The sequence below is a fragment of the Mya arenaria genome, chromosome 12, assembly GCF_026914265.1.
Source record: "Mya arenaria isolate MELC-2E11 chromosome 12, ASM2691426v1".
In the NCBI taxonomy this organism is placed as follows: Eukaryota; Metazoa; Mollusca; class Bivalvia; order Myida; family Myidae; genus Mya; species Mya arenaria.
In genome coordinates this window covers 53,937,668-53,958,844 of record NC_069133.1, presented here as the reverse complement: position 1 = coordinate 53,958,844, position 21,177 = coordinate 53,937,668, and the positions used below count along the sequence as shown (strand labels likewise).

At 37.1% G+C, this 21,177-nt stretch overlaps 1 protein-coding gene across 1 annotated transcript; it reads right to left on the bottom strand.

Moving 5' to 3' along the window:
• Positions 1-4,040: 4,040 nt before the first annotated feature.
• On the bottom strand, positions 4,041-19,402 carry LOC128211940 (E3 ubiquitin-protein ligase MARCHF5-like). The gene is made up of 7 exons (XM_052917094.1): positions 19,336-19,402; positions 17,446-17,591; positions 15,750-15,955; positions 14,092-14,222; positions 12,975-13,161; positions 11,266-11,429; positions 4,041-7,487 (listed from the first exon to the last, which is right to left on the bottom strand). The coding sequence occupies exons 2-7, from the start codon at positions 17,478-17,480 to the stop codon at positions 7,350-7,352; spliced, it is 861 nt and encodes a 286-aa protein (XP_052773054.1). The 5' UTR covers positions 17,481-17,591; positions 19,336-19,402; the 3' UTR covers positions 4,041-7,349.
• Between the last annotated feature and the right edge of the window lie 1,775 nt (positions 19,403-21,177).

The following is a 21,177-nucleotide window of genomic DNA, read 5'->3' as shown; positions in this document are numbered from 1 at the left end:
AACATTCATAAATTAATGAATTGTCTCAAAACAAAGATGAATATACATTAACAACTCATCTCATTTACAACCGTTCGTGCTTCAATTAATTAAGAAACAAAAACACCGCTCGTTAACTATCCTGAATACGAATAAGAAATGAATGGAGACAAATGTGTTTAGCGTTTATCACGTGGATTGTATAGCGAATTATTTATATAGCGAAAATACAGCATGTTATACATGCATTAATGTAAAAACAATTGATTTATTTATGTTATTAGATTCAACATGACATTCGAAAAATGGCTTGATTTCGAGCTGTACATGTGAAACATCGTCTAAAAATGGTCAGCAAGCAGGACCGTAGATACATTTTGTATGCAAAATAAGACGTGCATTCAAAATATATATTTTTAATGCTCATGGAAGCGTTTACGGTATATCTTGAGTTTAAAACTGTATTAATGCAGCAGTTTTCCAGGCTGATGTAAAGGCCAGGCCCAAGTTCGGTGCCTACACGAGGAGCTACGCCAGTGTTAAGGGCTGCATGGTCCCATCCCTGCCAAACTTAAAGTACACGGTCTTACGTACACTATACTATTTGTAGTACGCTCTCAATCAGAATGCTTTCACGGTGAAATACAACGGCGTTCATTGAAAACGGTATAATGAATTAGGTTTATCAACCAAAACAAAATACAGAAGACATTACCCGATTTTCTTGCTATCAGCATGCACCAGATATAATACAACCAGAGATGGAATACGTGTAGTATTATTAGAACGCAAAAAACACTAGAAAAAAACAAGCATTAGCCTCGTGTTTGTAACTGAATTATAAAATGCACGAGTGCAAGGTTACGTTGTTTTAGCCTTATCCTTTTATTCGCTTTCATGGCCGTCTGGATTATTTGAACAACGCGGCTAAGTCGCCGATTTTGAATTTGGGGAGAAGATATATCGGACAGGAGTAAATATCGGCCGGTCAGGATTTTTGCTTTGTTTTGATATAGTATATTGTGCGTTTGTTGAAAATAAATAAGGATTTTTTTTGTGTATATTTAGTTTACAGAGTTGCACTTTCGTTTCATTTGTTTTGATGATGTGTTTATCCAAAAGAGAATGGTATCCATAACTAACAATTAGTATTGAAAGAAGTTACGACACATACAAAATAAGAATCGAACATTGGCCCTTGCAAAGTGCCCCATTAAGGCTCATTCAATGCGCATCAAGCCTTAGGTCTGTTAGAAGGCATATTTTCTGTTTAACAATATAATTTCAATGGCAGTGAAGTGCTCCAGATGTACTATGAACTGTTTTACATAAATGTTAAACAGAAAAAATCGAAAAAATATTGCCTGACGTCGTTTCAAGAAAATGTCCGTGAACTTCTTCTCTCACGCTAAAAATGATAACATTTGCTATGAATTTCAACATCATATTGAACCTAAACAAATAAACTAAAGAAACAGAAACATACCTGGTTTACTGTTTAAAACAAAGTAACTTATATTTCATCATATCAAAACAGAACTAAAAACGTGTCCGATACCAAAGCTTTCTTTTCAAGAAAGAAATGTACTAGTATGTATGACAAACATGGACTATATATCCAATTGATATTCCGAAACAAAGCTTTGCTCTGGAAGCAAATCTTTACAAACAAAACTAGCCTCATTCACCTGCCCCTAACTACATGAACTAGTCGAGATCAAAAGCGAAAACGAATGGACGGTTACATATATGTCAACGACTGGGCAACTTATTGTGACCTCGTAGTCGGTCAAAGCGAGATAACTCAATGTGATACGGTGTTACCTGTGGAAGGAGACCTTATGGAAGTTATATTGAGGATAATTGTTTGTTTCAGTATAAGGTCGTTATATATTTCACCAAAATGTATATTTAATGAGTGGCGTAGCGATATTACATTTGAACCAACATTTTTTTTCTTGTTATTATATGCCTTAAAACGACATCTAAATGACTGTTTAGTGTGTATTGTAGTTTTCAGAAAAACGCGCAAAATTTTATGCAAACGTAACGTCATTCCAGAAATGACGTCGTTGAAATCGTGTCCTGTGTCCTGTGCGCGCTGACGTTTGATTTGGAACGGAAAACGGGTTAAAATTTCAAAACAGTTAAATATATCAAATTCATATTTTCACTGTTTGAAAGCATATAATGATTTATAATAGTTTTAGCTCCATATTAGTATACGTCGAGAATATATTATATGTGTATGGGCCGGAGATCTTATAGCACACTAAATCTTGAATATTTAAACCCATGAATTCTTGGGAGAGAAGTGGACATCAATATCCTCCTCATCCCCACAGTGCATTGATTTGAAGGACTGAAAATACATAACTTAGGTCCTTGCAATGTGTTGAAATACTAGTATGGTACTCTTCTTTCTCATCCTCGGAACCTAAGCTATATTATTCTGATTACAAAATATATTTGATGTAGTACTATGTCATGCGAGAATATATTCATCTTCAAAATTGGCATATCAAAATCAATGATCTTTCAAATATACCTTGGGGGTGAGAGTGGTCTAGTGGTATAGGTGTCCGCCTCTCACCAAAGAGGTTGTGGGTTTGATCCCCAAACAGGGGTACTTTCTCATGGCCTCCAAAAAAAGGACACCGAACTGGTTTCCACCCAGGAAATTGACCGGAGTGAGTAATATCAGCCGTCAGTTGTCTTAACAATCAGATTTAAATCAGTATAAACCAAATACACCTTGCCTTTAAAATTACAGGGCATTTTTCATTGATTACTGGTCATTAGATAAAGGTCCTCAAGTCAATGTAACATACAGTTCATAAATTATGTCATAGACACATGCACTATCATAAAAATGATTGATAACGTGTTGTTTATTTATTATTTATTAATAATATCAACTTATCAAAGCCAAAACAACCTCCATCTCATTTGATCAGTGTGCAGGCAGGCTAGGATGTGAGTTGGTGGTCACCAAGCCGGACAAGTGGGTTTTTTCTAAGCACCCAAGTTTCCCCCACAACATAAGACCACTCTTTCACGGAACATCGTGCCATCAAGAGTGTCCTAGCATAAGTTAATAACGTTCTTCCTAATTATCGTTAAATAACTAGTTTAAACAAGAGGGCCATGATGGCCCTAAAACACTCACCTAAGCAAAAGGACACAACACAGAGATGTTTTTTAAAGCAAAACAGAAAGTTGGCCAGATGGTTGTTATTGTTGATCAATGTGATCCCTTGTTGTATTTTTGTAGAAGGTTACCTAAGGAAGCTTCCTGCAAAGTTTCATTGAATTTGGACTGGTAGTTTTAGAGGAGATGTTTTTTAAAGCAAAACAGAAAGTTGGCCATTTTGTTGTTGTTGTTGTTGTTGTTGCTGATCAATCGTGACCTCTTGTTGTATTTTGTAGAGGGTCACCCAAGGAAGCTTCCTGTATAGTTTCATTAAATTTGGAGTGGTAGTTTCAGAGAAGATGTTTTTTTAAAGCAAAACAGGAAGTCAGCCATTTTATTGTTGTTGCTGTTGTTGTTGTTGTTAATCAATCGTGACCCCTTGTTGTATTTTTGTAGAGGGTCAACCAAGGAAGTTTCCTGTAAAGTTTCATTGAATTTGGACTGGTAGTTTAAAAGGAGATGGGTTTTTTAAAGCAAAACAGGAAGTCAGCCATTTTGTTGCTGTTGTTGTTGATCAATCGTGACCCCTTGTTGTATTTTTGTAGAGGGTCATCTAAGGAAGCTTCCTGTGAAGTTTGATTGAATTTGGCCAGGTAGTTTCAGAGGAGATGTTTTTTAAGCAATTGTTGACGGATGGACTAACTGACTGACGGACGGACTGACGGACGGACGCCGGACAAAGACTGATCACAATAGCTCACCTTGAGCACTTCATGCTCTGGTGAGCTAAAAAATAAATAAGACAGGCACTGTTCTTTTAAGTGTTTTTGTATTAAGCACATTAACGAGAGAAATCATATCACTGCATGTAATGAGGGAGAAAAATACACGTACGCAGATGATAACTTTCCAGAAGATAAGCTGACACTGCAATTTAACATTTTTATTTAAAAATTATACCAACAAACAATGAATAACATAACTACTGCACATTGTATAAGTCTTTTATGATAAGGTTTCTCATTCAAATAAAAACAAACAAACAGACCAAAACAAGTTGAAATAAGGTAATTAAGCAACTTTTTATTTTATCAGCAACAGCAAAACAACGTACCTGAAATTAAGGACAGTCTCATCATCTATAAAGCAACATGGCTACTAATTCAAAGACATCACAAAATAGAAATAAAATAAAAGTATCTCTGTTCGTAAACTGGAGTCATTGTACATTTCACGGGCTAAGTGCAAGAAGGTTGTAACTCAATATAGTCTTACACTAAGCCCACGATATGTTGTCAGGCATATTTTAAACAAATAATGACTTGTCTAATTTAATACTTTATGACTGTCATAAAAACAACTTTTTTTCACATTATATACCTGTCATTCGGGATTAAATGTCTTCTAATTAAATACTTGATGACTGTCATAATAATGGCTTTATTTCACATTATATACCTGTCTATCAGGATTAAATGTCTAACAGCTACAGTGGGAAGATATTTTCTTGAAAATGCAAGTCGTCATCAAGGTACAAGGATTTGTACAAGAAATATCACGACCATAAATGCACTTTTCAATAACGCCAGTTCATCAGTCGCAAAAAAAATAGTTCTTCCCAAAAGACAGGTTTATGACAGATAATGTATGAAAGAAATTAAATATATTTTAAAATAATAATACATGGTATTAATTTTACAAAGACAAGTATTCTTATTGTATATCTGAAATCTTATTTGTTAAACACTTTAACTCCTACCGTTTATTCATGTACTCAATGAAACTGTACAGTAACTAATGGGGAATTGTAAAAAATTGTTCAAATATAAGCACTTAAGATTCCAATCAACTTAATGTAAATGAAATTACAAGCATGCACTAAGATTAATTATAAAACAACAACCCAAACTAGTCTTAATCTCCGTTATTTACTGAAATGGTGATTAAACTTTGTTTCATAGATCTTAATCACCACACCCTCTTCTGTCTTTTGATTTTACTACAACTAAAAACACAGAGAATAAAAGAAGCTGCCGAAGCTCATCTGTTGCTGTCTTTTTTCAGTCAAACAAGGGGCATAACTTGACCAGTATTCAAGTCGGGCCTTGCTATACATGTGCATAATTTGTCACAGGTAACATGTATACAAAAATTTATCTAAATACCATGAATGGTTACTGAGTGATGGGTAATAAAAGCTTTTGCATGAATATTCATGGCCATAATTCCAGAGCCAGAGTTATGTGCCTTACAACACATCTGTGTATTGTCACCAAACCTTAACCATTTAATGTTTTCATACACCGATGATACCAAACCTTAACCATTCAATGATTTTCATTCACAGATGATACCAAACCTTAACCATTCAATGTTTTCATACACCGATGATACCAAACTTTAACCATTCAATGATTTTCATTCACAGATGATACCAAACCAAAACAATTTATAATTATTTACGCTAATTATTTGCATAATTTGTCTGTGATAATCTTACTGAGTGTACAATTCTAAAACCATGCTTTAATGACAGATAAACATCATATAAATTGGCTGTATGAAGAGCTGGTTCATTAATATTGACAATTATTTCATCAACATCACATTCAAGTAAAAGAATCTCAACACACATGTAAATAGAAGAGAATGAACATTACCGGGTATATACATGTATGATTCTAACATAACACAACTATCTTGTATATACATGTATGGGTATATATGTGTGGGTATTTACGTAACTGCAGACTAATGCACTCTACAGCAATATTAACAAAATATCACTTTTCCAAAACAGACAACATCCTAACAAGTAAAGTTATAACCTAATTTAACAAGAATTTAGCATGACTTAGAAAACCAGGAGAAGTTTCTGAATCCTTACGGAGAAGTTTCAATCAAGGCCTTATTTCTCTTGAGACCTTGAAAAAACATTTGAGTATAGGGCAACGGGCTCAAAAATGCTAGGTGGGATAGGGTTAAAACTAGAAATGTGTCCATAGGACACGGATGCCCCCACTTCGATTTTTTGTCACAGAAAATAAGCCATAATGATTATTCAGGATAATCTGCACATATAGGATAAGTTGAGTTGAGTTGGGTTTTACGGCATCGCAAGACTGTATAGGTTATATGGCGCCATTCAGGCAGGAAAAAACTTGTTGGATCCACATCTCATTTACATCGAGATAAAAATATGGGGTATGGATCCAACAACTTAATATCTGCTGGAAAATTAGATCGGATAAGATATTTTTTAAGTATTGTTGGGAAATAAAGGGCCCTAACTCCTAAATGATTAAAGCGATTTCCATGGCTATCGAACTTGATCAAGATATTATGGTCACAATCATGTATGTAAAGTTTGGTGAGGATTGGACACATACTTTTCAAGAATTAGATTGGAAACATATATTTTTGAAGTATTTTTGGCAAAAAAGGGCCGTAACTCCTAAATGACTAAAGCGATTTCCATGACTATCGAACTTGATCAAGATATTATGGTCACAAACATGTGTTTAAAGTTTGGTGAGGATTGGACAAACAGTTTTCAAGAATTAGATCGGAAACAATCTTCGGGACGTACGTACGTACAGACAGACAGATGTACGTACGGACAAGGGCAACCCTATATGCCGCCACTTTGTGGGGGCATAAAAATTCAAATGAAAACAGCAAAGCAAGTTGCGAATGGTTACCATAAAATTTTGTATATTGTGTATTAAATAATTTATATCTTATGTTTTTAATTGAAATTAAAACAAATGGCAAACAACTAAAAATCAGATAATCAGATTTTTTTTTTATCTAGGGTCCAAAAAACCTCTAGCGTCAAGGAATTTTGCTTGGTAGGGTTGGGTTTCCCTAAACACAGGTAATCTTCTTTTAGGCCTAAGTGTACAAAGAGAAAAACTCCTTCCATAGCTCCAAATTGGGAGAAGTTTGAGTGTTTATGCTTGCTTTATCCCGTGAGTCTCCCCCTCCTTGATCACTGCACTGGCAGTAGAAAGATACACATTAGAATTGTACCAGGCATGTTCGTTAGTATTCACTGCATTCATTATGGCAAGTTTTTATATCTCATCCTGTAGCACTCAACAGTTTTAAAGGTCTAACACCAGCAGTTAAAAAATGCTACTCTTCACTGGCCAAGTGATGGTAGATCTTAAGAAGAACACAGTAATACATTCTGACTAAACACATGAAAACAGAATCCATCCCAAAGCCTGGGGTATCACGAATTACTGACTTCGGCAGGCGAGGTTTTTGGTTCCTCATAGTCTTTAACAATCCTGTTGGCCTGGCGAATGTACTGAACTTGCTTGTAATACATCTTCAATGCTCCTTTGATCGCGACAAATGCAAATCCTCCCTGCAAATGGAGTTGATTGAAATATTACCCTTCTTTCTGACAAAATATATCACAATAATTCATTTTTTAGAACAAACATACAAAATAATTGTATTAAATTACATTGTAAAGCTGTGTGATTGGGCCTGATTAACTATTTTATCTATTCAAAACACAGCTTAGGGAAATACAAAAAGTATAATGCAAGGGAGACAAATCCAGTTTGTTTGAAACCTAGCAGTGTTATTAGTGTTTTTTACTATACCTTAGTTCATTTATTTTAATCACATGCATGTAACATGCCTTGATTATAAATAAATATTGAATCTTGCTTAATACCAACTGTTTGACAAATTCTTAAGATAAATGCAGTTTTATTGCAGCATTTTTAAATGAAAATAAACAGGAAGCATAAATCCAGATGGATGTTGGTTCATGATCTTTATAATACATCAAATAGAAGATTGCCTACTGAGAGCATCATTCTATCACAAGAGCAGCACACATGAGATATTTCCACAAGCTATTTATTTTGCTTTGCATGCATAGTAGTATAATATATTCATTGACCACTCTCTGATGAAGCATTATTCTTAAGAATGTGAATGATCCCAGTGTATTTATCTTAAGTAATATCTCTACAACACTGCGTCTGGATTTTGCTCCAAGCTCGTCAGTGACGCATTCTCTTGCGCTTACCAATTCCTTTACTCATTTAATTTCCTGTGGACATATTATTCCTAAAATAAATTTGTGCACCCTGGGGATACACTGTGTCTTAAGTTATACAGTAAAACTGTGATCGCTTGAGGACGCCGGGGTCCGAGCTGAAACCTCGAGGGAACCAATGTTTCGACCGACCCGAGTTTCAATTTTCCAGTCTGTTATGAAATATCTTTCAGTGTATTTTAAGTTTGAAGTTGTTAAACCGACTGTTTTCTACGACACCGGTTATATGTTGTGTTATGGGAATCGCTCATATTTTCAAAGGCTGTCGTATACTAAATGAAAAAACAATTATCAATGAATAAATAGTTATGTTTAATTTTTCAAAAAGCACATTTTCTAAACAAGCAACATTTATATATGACAGTACATATTATGGCCTTAGTCAGATTTAAGTTTCGCAAAATCAAGAGTTGATGATTGGCGCATCTTGTCAGTCTCGCGAAACTGTCTTGTCTGTCTCGCGAAACTGTTTAAACTCATAATTATCTTCTCAAATGCCCATATCAACTATAAGCGGTTTCGATGCAGCATCGGTATATTTTATATGAAAATAGAAGTGAAAATGTTCGGGACCAAGCTCCGACCTCAGGAACCGCAGGTTCTTGAATGACCGCCTGTTCGAACGACCCCAGTTTTACTGTATGTGCGCCCAGGGGATGCACTATTTAAGAAATATAACACACCACTGAGGATCATATGACATTATAAGGGCCGGCCAATTAGCCACCGAAGGTGTATATGGACCGAGGCGTTAGCCAGGGTCCATTCACCTTCGGGGGCTGACTGACCAGTCCTTATAATGCCATATGACCGGAAGTGGTGTGTTATATTTTTATATTATACCGAACACTTTTCATTACAATCCAATATTTTTAAAGCGATTTAAATGTGTTTTATTGAACAAAGCTAATCATGTTTACATGCGACAAGATTTCGCCGTTGTGAAAATAGCAAGTCCACTTACAAATTGTATGACGTCAGCGGTCCATATTACATTTTTAGCGAGGTCTGGACCGGCCAAAAATATAATATGGACCGCTGACGTCATTAAACTGTGTTTTAAGTTATTTGTGCACCCTGGGGATGCACTGTGTTTTAAGTTATTTGTGCACCCTGGGGATGCACTGTGTTTAAAGTAGCATGTGCACCCTGGGGATGCACTGTGTTTAAAGTAGCATGTGCACCCTGGGGATGCACTGTGTTTTAAGTAATATGTGCACCCTAGGGATGCACTGTGTTTTAAGTTAATTGTGCACCCTGGGGATGCACTGTGTTTTAAGTAATATGTGCACCCTGGGGATGCACTGTATTTTAAGTAATACGTGCACCCTGGGGATGCACTGTGTTTTAAGTAATATGTGCACCCTGGGGATGCACTGTGTTTTAAGTAATATGTGCACCCTTGGGATGCACTGTGTTTTAAGTAATATGTGCACCCTGGGGATGCACTGTGTTTTAAGTAATATGTGCACCCTAGGGATGCACTGTGTTTTAAGTAATATGTGCACCCTGGGGATGCACTGCGTGATATGTGCACCCTGGGGATGCACTGTGTTTTGAGTGATATGTGCACCCTGGGGGTTGCACTGTGTTTTGAGTGATATGTGCACCCTGGGGATGCACTGTGTTTTAAGTGATATGTGCACCCAGGGGATGCACTGTGTTTTGAGTGATATGTGCACCCTGGGGATGCAGTGTTTCGAGTAATATGTGCACCCTGGGGATGCACTGTGTTTCGAGTAATATGTGCACCCTGGGGATGCACTGTGTTTTGAGTAAAATGTGCACCCTGGGGATGCACTGTGTTTGGAGTGATATGTGCACCCTGGGGATGCACTGTGTATTAAGTGATATGTGCACCCTTGGGATGCACTGTGTTTTGAGTGATATGTGCACCCTGGGGATGCACTGTGTTTTGAGTGATATGTGCACCCTGGGGATGCACTGTGTTTTAAGTAGTATGTGCACCCTGGGGATGCACTGTGTTTTGAGTAATATGTGCACCCTGGGGATGCACTGTGTTATGAGTAATATGTGCACCCTGGGGATGCACTGTGTTTTGAGTAATATGTGCACCCTGGGGATGCACTGTGTTTTAAGTAGCATGTGCACCCTGGGGATACACTGTGTTTTAAGTTAATTGTGCACTCTGGGGATGCACTGTGTTTTAAGTAATATGTGCACCCTGGGGATGCACTGTGTTTTAAGTAATATGTGCACCCTGGGGATGCACTGTGTTTTAAGTAATATGTGCACCCTGGGGATGCACTGTGTTTTAAGTAATATGTGCACCCTGGGGATGCACTGTGTTTTAAGTAATATGTGCACCCTTGGGATGCACAGTGTTTTAAGTAATATGTGCACCCTGGGGATGCACTGTGTTTTAAGTAATATGTGCACCCTAGGGATGCACTGTGTTTTAAGTAATATGTGCACCCTGGGGATGCACTGTGTGATATGTGCACCCTGGGGATGCACTGTGTTTTGAGTGATATGTGCACTCTGGGGGTTGCACTGTGTTTTGAGTGATATGTGCACCCTGAGGATGCACAGTGTTTTAAGTGATATGTGCACCCTGGGGATGCACTGTGTTTTGAGTGATATGTGCACCCTGGGGATGCAGTGTTTTGAGTAATATGTGCACCCTGGGGATGCACTGTGTTTCGAGTAATATGTGCACCCTGGGGATGCACTGTGTTTTGAGTAAAATGTGCACCCTGGGGATGCACTGTGTTTTAAGTAGCATGTGCACCCTGGGGATACACTGTGTTTAAAGTAGCATGTGCACCCTGGGGATGCACTGTGTTTTAAGTAATATGTGCACCCTGGGGATGCACTGTGTTTTAAGTAGTATGTGCACCCTGGGGATACACTGTGTTTTGAGTAATATGTGCACCAAGTAATGCTTTGGACTCTTAGATTTCAGGACTCATGGTTGTGAATAATGGGAGTCCTGAGTGATGAACTCAAGCAGATTTAAAAATGACTCCCTGAGTCTGATGGTTATGAAAATGTGTGAGTGTAAGTGACCCACTCAAACAGATAATTCACCAAGGTTTAGTTCCCATACCAGAAGTGTACGTTGAAAGTTAGAGGAGACATTTCCGAACATCGCTTTTCCAGCCATGGTTGCAATGGTCGGCAAAATGAGAGCGCCACACAGAACACGAGTGGCTGACACAGGGTCGGAAAGGGGCATGCTTTCTGCGGGGGTCCTCGACAGCTGGGAAGTTGCTGGAATACACAGACATGAAAATACAGTATTATGTATAAACAGTATTTTCATTGATCCAAATGTAGTATAAGGATGCCAAAGGAGGAGTGCTCTCTGATATAGTATATGAAAGTAGATTTGCTGCTTGTAAACATATAACTGCAGTAGTACCTACAACACAGTCAGAAGAGTTAGTCTTCCCAGCTCCTACATTCTAGCCCCCTGTACTTCCCTACCACCTACACACTCCTTCATGGTAGTTACATTTAAAGAAGAGTTTACACAGTTTGTGTCATCTACAAGAGTACTTCAGCCACAGTTGGAGCAGGTAATTTTCCCAGCCCCAATACCAAACTCTCTCCTGGTACTCCCTATTCCCTACACCTTGATGCTCCATTTATCCTACTATCCTTCCCCTGGTACTCTCCTTTAACTACTAACCACACACTGGTACTACTATACCTACTATCCACCCCCTGGTACTCTCCTTTAACTACTAACCCCACACTGGTACTACTATACCTACTATCCACCCCCTGGTACTCTCCTTTAACTACTAACCCCACACTGGTACTCTCCTATACATACTCCCCCCACACTGGTACTCTCCTATACCTACTACCCACTTCCTGGTACTCTGTTAAACCCTACTACCCTCATCCTGGAACTCTCCTATACCTACTACCCTCACCCTGGTACTCCCCTGTACCCTACTACCCTCATCCTGGTACTCTCCTATACCTACTACCCTCACTCTCGTACTCTTCTTCACCTACTCCACCCTCCCCCTGGTACTCTCCTATACCTACTACCCTCAACCTGGTACTCCCCTGTACCCGACTACCCCCATCCTGGTACTCTCCTATACCTACTACCCTCACTCTCGTACTCTTCTTTGCCTACTCCACCCTCCCCCTGGTATTCTCCTATACCTTCTACCCTCCCCCTGGTACTCCCCTATACCCTACTACCCTCATCCTGGTACTTCCCTATACCTACTCCACCCTCAACCTGGTACTCTCCTTTACCTACTACTCTCCCCCTGGTACTCCCCTATACCAAACTAATCACACCCTGGTACTCCCCTAATCTATTACTGTCATCCTGGTACTCCCCTCATCTATTACTGTCACCCTGGTACTCCCCTATACCAAACTACTCTCACCTGGTACTCTCCTATACCTACTACCCTCACCCTGGTACTCTCCTTTAACTATTACCCCCCCCCCTGGAACTAATCTCACCCTGGTACTCCCCTATACCTACTACCCTCCCCCTGGTACTCTCCTTTACCCACAAATCTCCCACTGATACTCTCCTTTACCCACTACTCTCCCCCCTGGTACTCTCCTATACCTACTACCGTCCTCCTGGTACTCCCCTATACCGACTTCTCTCCCCGGGTACTCCCCTATACCTACTACTCTCCCCCTGGTAATCTCCTTTACCTACTACCCTCACCCTGGTTTTCTCCTATACCTACTACCATCACCCTGGTTTTCTCCTATACCTACTACCCTCACCCTGGTCCTCCCCTATACCTTACCACCTCCCAAGTTACTTACAGCTAGGGAAGAGTTTACACAGTATGGGCCATCTTGAGGAGTACTTCCGCCACAGTCGGAGCAGGTAGTCTTCCCAGCGCACCATTTTCCCGAGGATAAGGAAGAGGGGAATCATGGGAAGGCCTATTAATAGAAACAGTGGATCTGCACCCTCCATTACGTTAAGTCCCTCCTTGTGTCCAAGCACCTTGTATAAAGAAGGTAACAGTGGTTGTAAATACAAGTGATTACATACATGTATCAAATATTCAGTAATGATTTGATGTCAGATGAAGGGATTGGTGTAATAAGGTCCTTCTTCTACCAAGTGACATTAATATATGTAACTTACTAAGGGTTTGGTACTTTCCACCATTAAATGCCCTTGAAATACTCAGATTTCAGGAGAAAAAAAATTCAGGAGAAAAAAATCATTTATCTGTAATGGAAACTTGTGAAACTATGATGGAATATATTAAGACATAATTAGTTTCATCCTTTAATTTGCAACAAGTAGCAGTTAATAACTATATCAGGATGAACCATATTCCTACTTATTAATTTTACAAAAGATGATACCTGTGTTTTCAAAAATTAATACAACATATTGGTTTTATTAACACTTTATCTTCATTGAAAGGTTTAATGGCCAATTACCTTCATTTACTGTTAACTAACCAAACCCTTACATAACTGTATGTGTTATATTGGTCATGGATAATTAAGATGAAGTTTTTTTGTAGCTAATTTTAGGTGATTTATTTAACCCTTACCACGATGCAATGTTGTAATTGTAGTTCAGTTTTTGTTACTCAGACCTGCCCACTGATTTCTTTTACTATTTTCAAATAATCAGAAAATTCCATTAACAATAGTTTTTATTTGATAGTCTGTATCGGCAAAGATTTTTTGTACATTCTCATAAACATTTAAACAGTTATAAAACTTTACATTAACTTGGCAAAATCAAATAACAAAATGATGATTCCCACTGATGTTAAATATCAAAACTTTTCACCTTACAGTTGTAAAATTGTACAGTAAACTGGCACAAAATGAAAATTATTGATTTCCCTTCTCCTGAGTGACAAAAAAACAACAACAAAAATTTCCCTTTTGTCAAATTTAATCTATTTACCTGCATAACAGTTACAGCTCCATATGTTACTGACGTCCAGTAGACAGTTCCAAAGAAGATACCCCCGGCCATATAGGGGCAAGTCTTGTAGATCATACGGTCAAGTATGTCCAGTATCTGGATGATACCTCCTGTGGTAAAGAATATCAAGTTATGAACCTAGAAATGGCACAATTGTGCAGCCACATAGTGACAGGTCTTGAAGATCATTCAGTCCAGGATCCTGATGATACCACCTGTGGTAAAGAATATTATACAAAAGCTGTCAACATAAGTGACGACTGCGACCCAAAGTGCCAGACAGATCAAAGTTATATCCCTAAATTATGGAAGGGCTAATATAAACTAAAAGAATATATGTTAAGTGTGGGGGTGTGTTGAACTAACAGGTAGTGACCAAAAAACAGGTCGAGTAGGTGGGCTTTTTTTTTACCAGGGTATGCTTTTTGTTAGAATAGTATTGTTATCATTGGAGAATGATGCTAAAGTCATATTCTGTATAACCCTTCAAAGGTTTTAATCTACTTATTTTATTTATTTTGCCAACTGACTATAAAAATGGTAGGGTCAGTGTCAATTTTGCAAGTAGTGTCGGGTAACCCAAACCAAATTCAAACATCTGTGCTAGGTTATTTGAAAATCCCTCTACGTATGACAAATTTACAGCATGGACACCACATCCATTCTCTATTTCTATGTGCATATACACAGCAATCCTTAAGGAACAACTTCTATCAGTGACCTTGACCTTTAAGGTAGGGAAGATGGTTTGGCACCCAAGACATCGCCTTTATGTACTGTACATCTTTGCAAATTTATTTCAAAATCCCTCATCGCATGGTTACAGTCTGCATACACATATAATCAGCATTCCATTATGATAAACCTCTTAGTCTGACCTTGACCTTCAAGGTAGTAATGTAGGTCTTGCACGCAACAAATCTACTCTGTGTGCTAAACATTTGTGGCGTGTTATATCAAAATCCCTCCATAAATGACAAAGTTACACCCTGGAGTGGACACGCATATACACATATATGCAGCATTCAAAATAATTAACCTCTAAGTGTGACCTTGAACTTTGGGGTAGGGACTTTGTGTGCCTAACATCGGAGTTCGGTTATTTTAAAATCAAACAATGCATGGAAAATAAATGGATGGAAGGACAGACAGATGGACGCATGACAAATAGAAATGGCTCTATGGAATTCTGCTGAACAGGAGAAAGAAAAATCAAAAACATTTATTACTATATTAATAGTTAACATAAATATGCATACAATTTAACTTTTATAATGCATAGAGATTCTGTCTGAAATGTATGAGACTGCTAAACAGCAAAAGTAATAGTGCCACTAAAATACCTTATTTTACTAACAATGGATTGTCTACATATATTTGATTGAATTACTGCAAACTCAAATTTGAAATGCACATAAAAATGTTGGTTGTAAAACAATTAAAAATAAAAAAAATCTAAAATTATTTTGGAAACTGAAATAATATAATATATATATATATTTCAATGCTACATGTCTGGTGTATAACTATTTTTTTTACTGACAGTAATAACTACACAATAACACACTATTAACAGTACTGGGGATATCCATCATAATTTCTGTTTATAATACACAACTCACACAGTAAAACCCTACCTAGTTTGGGAAAGACAATGATGTATTCTGTGTTACATTGCGGACAGGAGACCTTTGTGGTGCTGTTACCCTTCTGCTTTTCATCTATCCAACGCTGCAGGCAGCTCTGATGGACCCACATAGTTGTTCCTCGACACCGGCACGGTCGAACCCAGGCCGCTGCACGGTCATCCTCATCGGTTGCAAAACACACCCAGCAGGATCGCCTGGTTGAGAGGGATTATAATTTATTAAACCAGAAATGCCTCAATCTAATGAAAACCAGGTTTTCCTAATTTCTACAAGGAGAAGGTATTGGCGAATTAAATAAGTGATGGATCAGAATACAAATGGAGAAGGAAGGCAAAAGGTTTGTATGCTTTCCCAAGTTAAGACTAGAGCACCTTGGTGCAAACTCTGGTGCTTGTCTGTTATTTTACCGTCAGTTTATATATTTCCTAGGTAGAAACCAGAACTATTGTCCATTTTGAATGGTCCTGAGAAAGTACCCCTGGTTGGGCTCAAACCAATAATCTCATGGGTAGGACTTAGAGGTGGACACCAATACCAATAGACCACTCTCGCCATATTTAACAGTTGAAAAAGAGGCACAGCTGGATAGTTATTGAAGCAAATATTAAAGGTCCTGATATACATGTATATACACGAAGATGATCGCAATTTAAATTTTTGCACATTTATACTGTCCTCTAAGGGGTTTTGAAATAATAATTATACAATACAATTATTTCTTACAAGAGTTGATATGGTTTAGTTCTTTTTTGTTATTTGACCGTCTTCTTAAATCCATGAATTCTGACCTAAGTCCCTTAAGTGTGACCCTGACCTTTACTGTATAAGTATGAGTGTTGCTGGTACAAGATTTTTTGACAAATGTCCATTAAGTGCAACTTTGACTTTTGACCTACAGACATGGGTCCTGTATGGAAGTCACGGTGAACATTTGCTATTTTAAAATCCGCCAATGCTTGATGAAATTACAGTCTGGACAAGAAAAAAAACTAGGGATTTTGAACAATGACCTTTAAGTGTGACCTTGACCTTTGACGTATGTGACACACTATCTTGTAATGGCAACCATTTGTACAAAGTCAATGTCACAGTCCAAACACGAAGTACAAAGTATTTTGACCAATGACTTTTAAGTGAGACCTTCACCTTTGATGTACAAACCTAGGTCTGCAATACACCATCTTTTCATGGAGAACATTTGTGGCAAGTAATTTTAAAATCCCTTTATGCATGGCAAAGTTACAGCCTGAACACAAATTGTTGATGCTGCATGCCCGGTGATATATCCAAATCAAATATCATGGTCTAGCCTTCGGAAAAAAAGTGAGACGAAGTGAGATTGGTTTATATGTCCACCTCTCACCAAAGAAGTGGTGGGTTCAAACCTTCATGGAGAATGTTTGCTTGGCCTCATTGTGGACATAAGCTCACAGCTGTTTTCACAATTAGGTAAAATCTGTTTAAGAAATTCATATTAAAGAGATGAAGTTTTTAACATATCTATTCATTTGTCAAGTGCAAGGCTTGCAGGTTTGGCTTATTTAACATACAACAAAACTTTAAAATTAACCATGTAAAGCTATGACTTGCTTTTTATTATTGCATATGTGTGCAAAAAGAGTCAGCTATAAAAAAGAAAAAAAAAACATGACAACTGATGGATTGCTTCACACAAAAGTGTTACCCTCTATCATCCTCTGGCAGCCGTCTTGTTGACATTGTTTCAGCAAACAACAACTCTGTCTCATAGGTTACAACCAACTTTTAAATATCATCTCCACATCTTCAAATTCTTCTGATCTGTTTTTTCATTGTAGATGTGTCCTTTAACTGCAAAAAAAGAAACAAGAAAAAGTAAGAAATTAAGTAATCACTGAGATTATAACTACACATGTTCTATTTCTCTTTAAATATTCAACCAAATAATTTAGACAACAGAATAAAAATTATACCACTGGATTGGAAATTCATTTACCTACAAACTTAATATTGAACTATAATTGATTAAACCAAAAGAAATACTAGAAAAATAAGTTAGAAATGCATAGGGGGCAATTTTTCAATATTCTCCAATAATCTCCTATGCAGTAGGGGTACTTATAGGGGCTTATTATCTATTGGCTACTGGTTATCAATGTACTGATAAGCCATGCAGTGGCAGGCCTAACATGGCTGATTTGACATGAGGGAAAGGGTTAAGACTGATATAATAGAATGTAAACACTTATGTAAATCAACTATTGTGTTTTATAAAAAAAATAATGTCCAAAGCCCATGTCTCCGCTAATGGAATTTCCAGACAGATCCAATTCAATCACTAAGAAGAGCTCTAACAACCAAAACTCCTATAAGCAAATTACAATTTCCATTTAGTAACAAAATAACCGTCAAATTTCCAAATAATCCTGAATTGTTTTTTGTTGGTGAGTTATTTCAAAGCCAGCGCATTCAAACTGGGAAGTATACTGGTAGATGCATTTAATAGACATTTTAAGCTAAACACTTAAGAAAGTTAGCATGTATTTTGGCCGTGCTCTGTTACTGTTGCTCCTATTGTTGTTCAACATTAAAAAAAGTTGTTGTCTTGATATTTCTATTCATTGTCATTATCTTTTCACATCTGATATTGTGTAAAATACTACAAAAAATAATCTGCAAACTATAAAAAATACCACCACTGAATAACACCAGTATGATGACATTACCTGGTTACATCATCATTGGTCATCTATATCTAAATTACATAGGGGTATTATCGCACGTACATTATTTATTATTATATATTTTATAGATTATCATAATACAAGTGACATGATCATCATCAGTGAGCATTCACATACAACTTGTAGCTACAATAATGAGCGATCAGGGATACTCTTTTTATTATTTAGACATTTCTTATGTATCCCTGTAACGCTACAACTCTCTACCATTTAACAACGGGCGAAATGATATACTGTAATAATATGCATTGATGTTGAATAATAATGACAAAGTTGTTCAATTTTTATCCGACAGTGATCTGAACTTGATTAAATTGGTCATTAGAGTTGTTATTTTCACATTACTATATTATGGGTCACGAATACCGTTATACATGTACACAACCAGTCAGATTTGTCCCAGATTTACCGATATCGGGATACTTGATAAACAATCGACACTTGTACGTGTTTTATGATAACTACACATGTTTTTTGGGCATACTGACATAACTTAATATGTGTTTAATAGTAGGCAATAATATTTTCGTAGAAATTTGAATTTATAACGGAGATAATTTAAAATTGTGGCCGCGAGGATTCTCTGCGCAAGGACCGCTTGCTACTTTTTGCTGGGATGGTGGACGTCACGAGTCTGCCATATTAAACAAATCGTCAAAAGACTCGTTGACGGCCATTTAGGTGGACTAATACAACTTGATACTGATACACAATCAGGACACAAGTGACAGATTCACAAGCATCACATCCATGGCTACGTATTCGACAATTGATGAAACGGTCTTTGAAAGAAAACGTTGGTATGGGTCAATAACAATTATTTGATTATCGAAACGATGCCATATGCTCACCATTTCAGTATAAATTGAATGAAAACTTAAATCGAAACGTCAAAAACAAACACCGGAAGTGCCAATCATCTATGAACGAATGAACGCGTCGTAGTCGAAATTTCTTTCAATGAATTAATTTTCTGAAAACCCATCGTTATCGTTCAGGCTACATTCCCATAATAAGCGCGTCATGGTTGCCAAGGTGCACTTGAAGATGTTTAGATCCCTGACAACAGCACACCGTGTGCCACCGCCGCCGCTGAGTTAGGTTAAGTATGGTTTGGCCGCTTTTTCATGTTACGTTTTGTAGTTTGCAACCGGCGGTCGCTGGGTGGCATGGAAGTCGCGCACGTCGCTCAGAGCAGATATATCCAGGGACTTTTCCATAAAATTGTCCCTTTCCAGGCCTATAATCATGCAAGAACGTTTCGGAATCGGAAGCGGTGGGGACATGAATGTAAACTTTATAGCAAAATGATAATAACATTCATTAAGGTATCCGACCTATGTACAATCACTGAATTTTAAACGCCTGGTGACCGGCATATTAGTTTGGTTTCATTTGAAATGGTTTTGTGTGTAGAAAAACATAAAATGTTAACATATGAATAAAAATAATAAGATTTTTTTGATCTTTTAAGTCGTTCCGAATTTAGTTGAAAATAAGACGAATTATTCAACTGTTGTCTGGTATTAAAGCACTTTCGATCATTTTACATAATTAGTAATCACGGTAAGCATGATATCTTGGCGTTGTAATGATACCGACAATATATGGCATCAAAATTTAACATAAATGTAAATGTGGCTACCAGAGAACTAGCTTATTTGTGGGCCAAAGTCCTAAAATTGAAACTGTTTCACGATCAAAGAGGGTGTAAAGCCCCTCCGAGTCAACCCTGCTTCCCTAATAATTCTTCATTTTCGACCCGAATCCCGCGTAATGTTTTTTTAAACTAATCCGAGAGTCTGCCTTTTGAATGGACTACCATTTGATTAATTCAGCTTGCCGCGTCCGCTCTTGATTCCCGATTGACTGTTTTAACAACTTTTTTTGTCAAGGAATGAGCCAATTTTTGCGTAATTGTCTGAAAACAAGTGATATAAAATTGCTGACAAAAGATCACAGAGATCGCAGTTTTAAATACGTTCGAAAACTGATGTTTTATAGCTAAAAGCTTTTCTGTAATGCTTATATGTTTTTTTTGGCAGTTTTCCAAACAACTGAAAAGGCTTTACTGTGAATTGTCTTATATGACTGAATTGAAGGCATTGAAGTCAATATACTGATTTAAAAAACAACAACATATAAAAACTGTTAATATGTAAGAGTGCAGCTTCAAACCAAATTAAACATTTGCTATTTATAGACAATACACATGTAGTTTATTTTATTTAATCACAACGCCACAGTGGCGTTTTGCCGTCTGGGTAATAAAACAAGACTTAAATAAAACAAATTTGATTTGATGTTTTAGAATGCCACTTTTCAGTAAAAATCAAAATGCCATTGGCTATTTACAGTTAAAGAATACATGTCTGAATCGTTAAAGTGACATTGCCAGCGATAGTGCCATAGGAAACTTGAAGTAAAATATAAAAAAAACACGTTTAGTTTCAGTTAATTTGATGACAAAATGGCACTTCTTTGTCTAAAACCCTTATATATATCTGAAATCCAAATCTCATCAATATGATGGTGATAAACTTGCATGTTTTTGGTTTGTCTTTTTTCTAAATTTGTAAAAATTAAAATTCATGGATATTCTAGCAAAATTATAAATACATATAATATTCATATAATGTATCTTGATTGATATTGGTGTATGTGACACATGCATCATGTTTAATTTAATGATG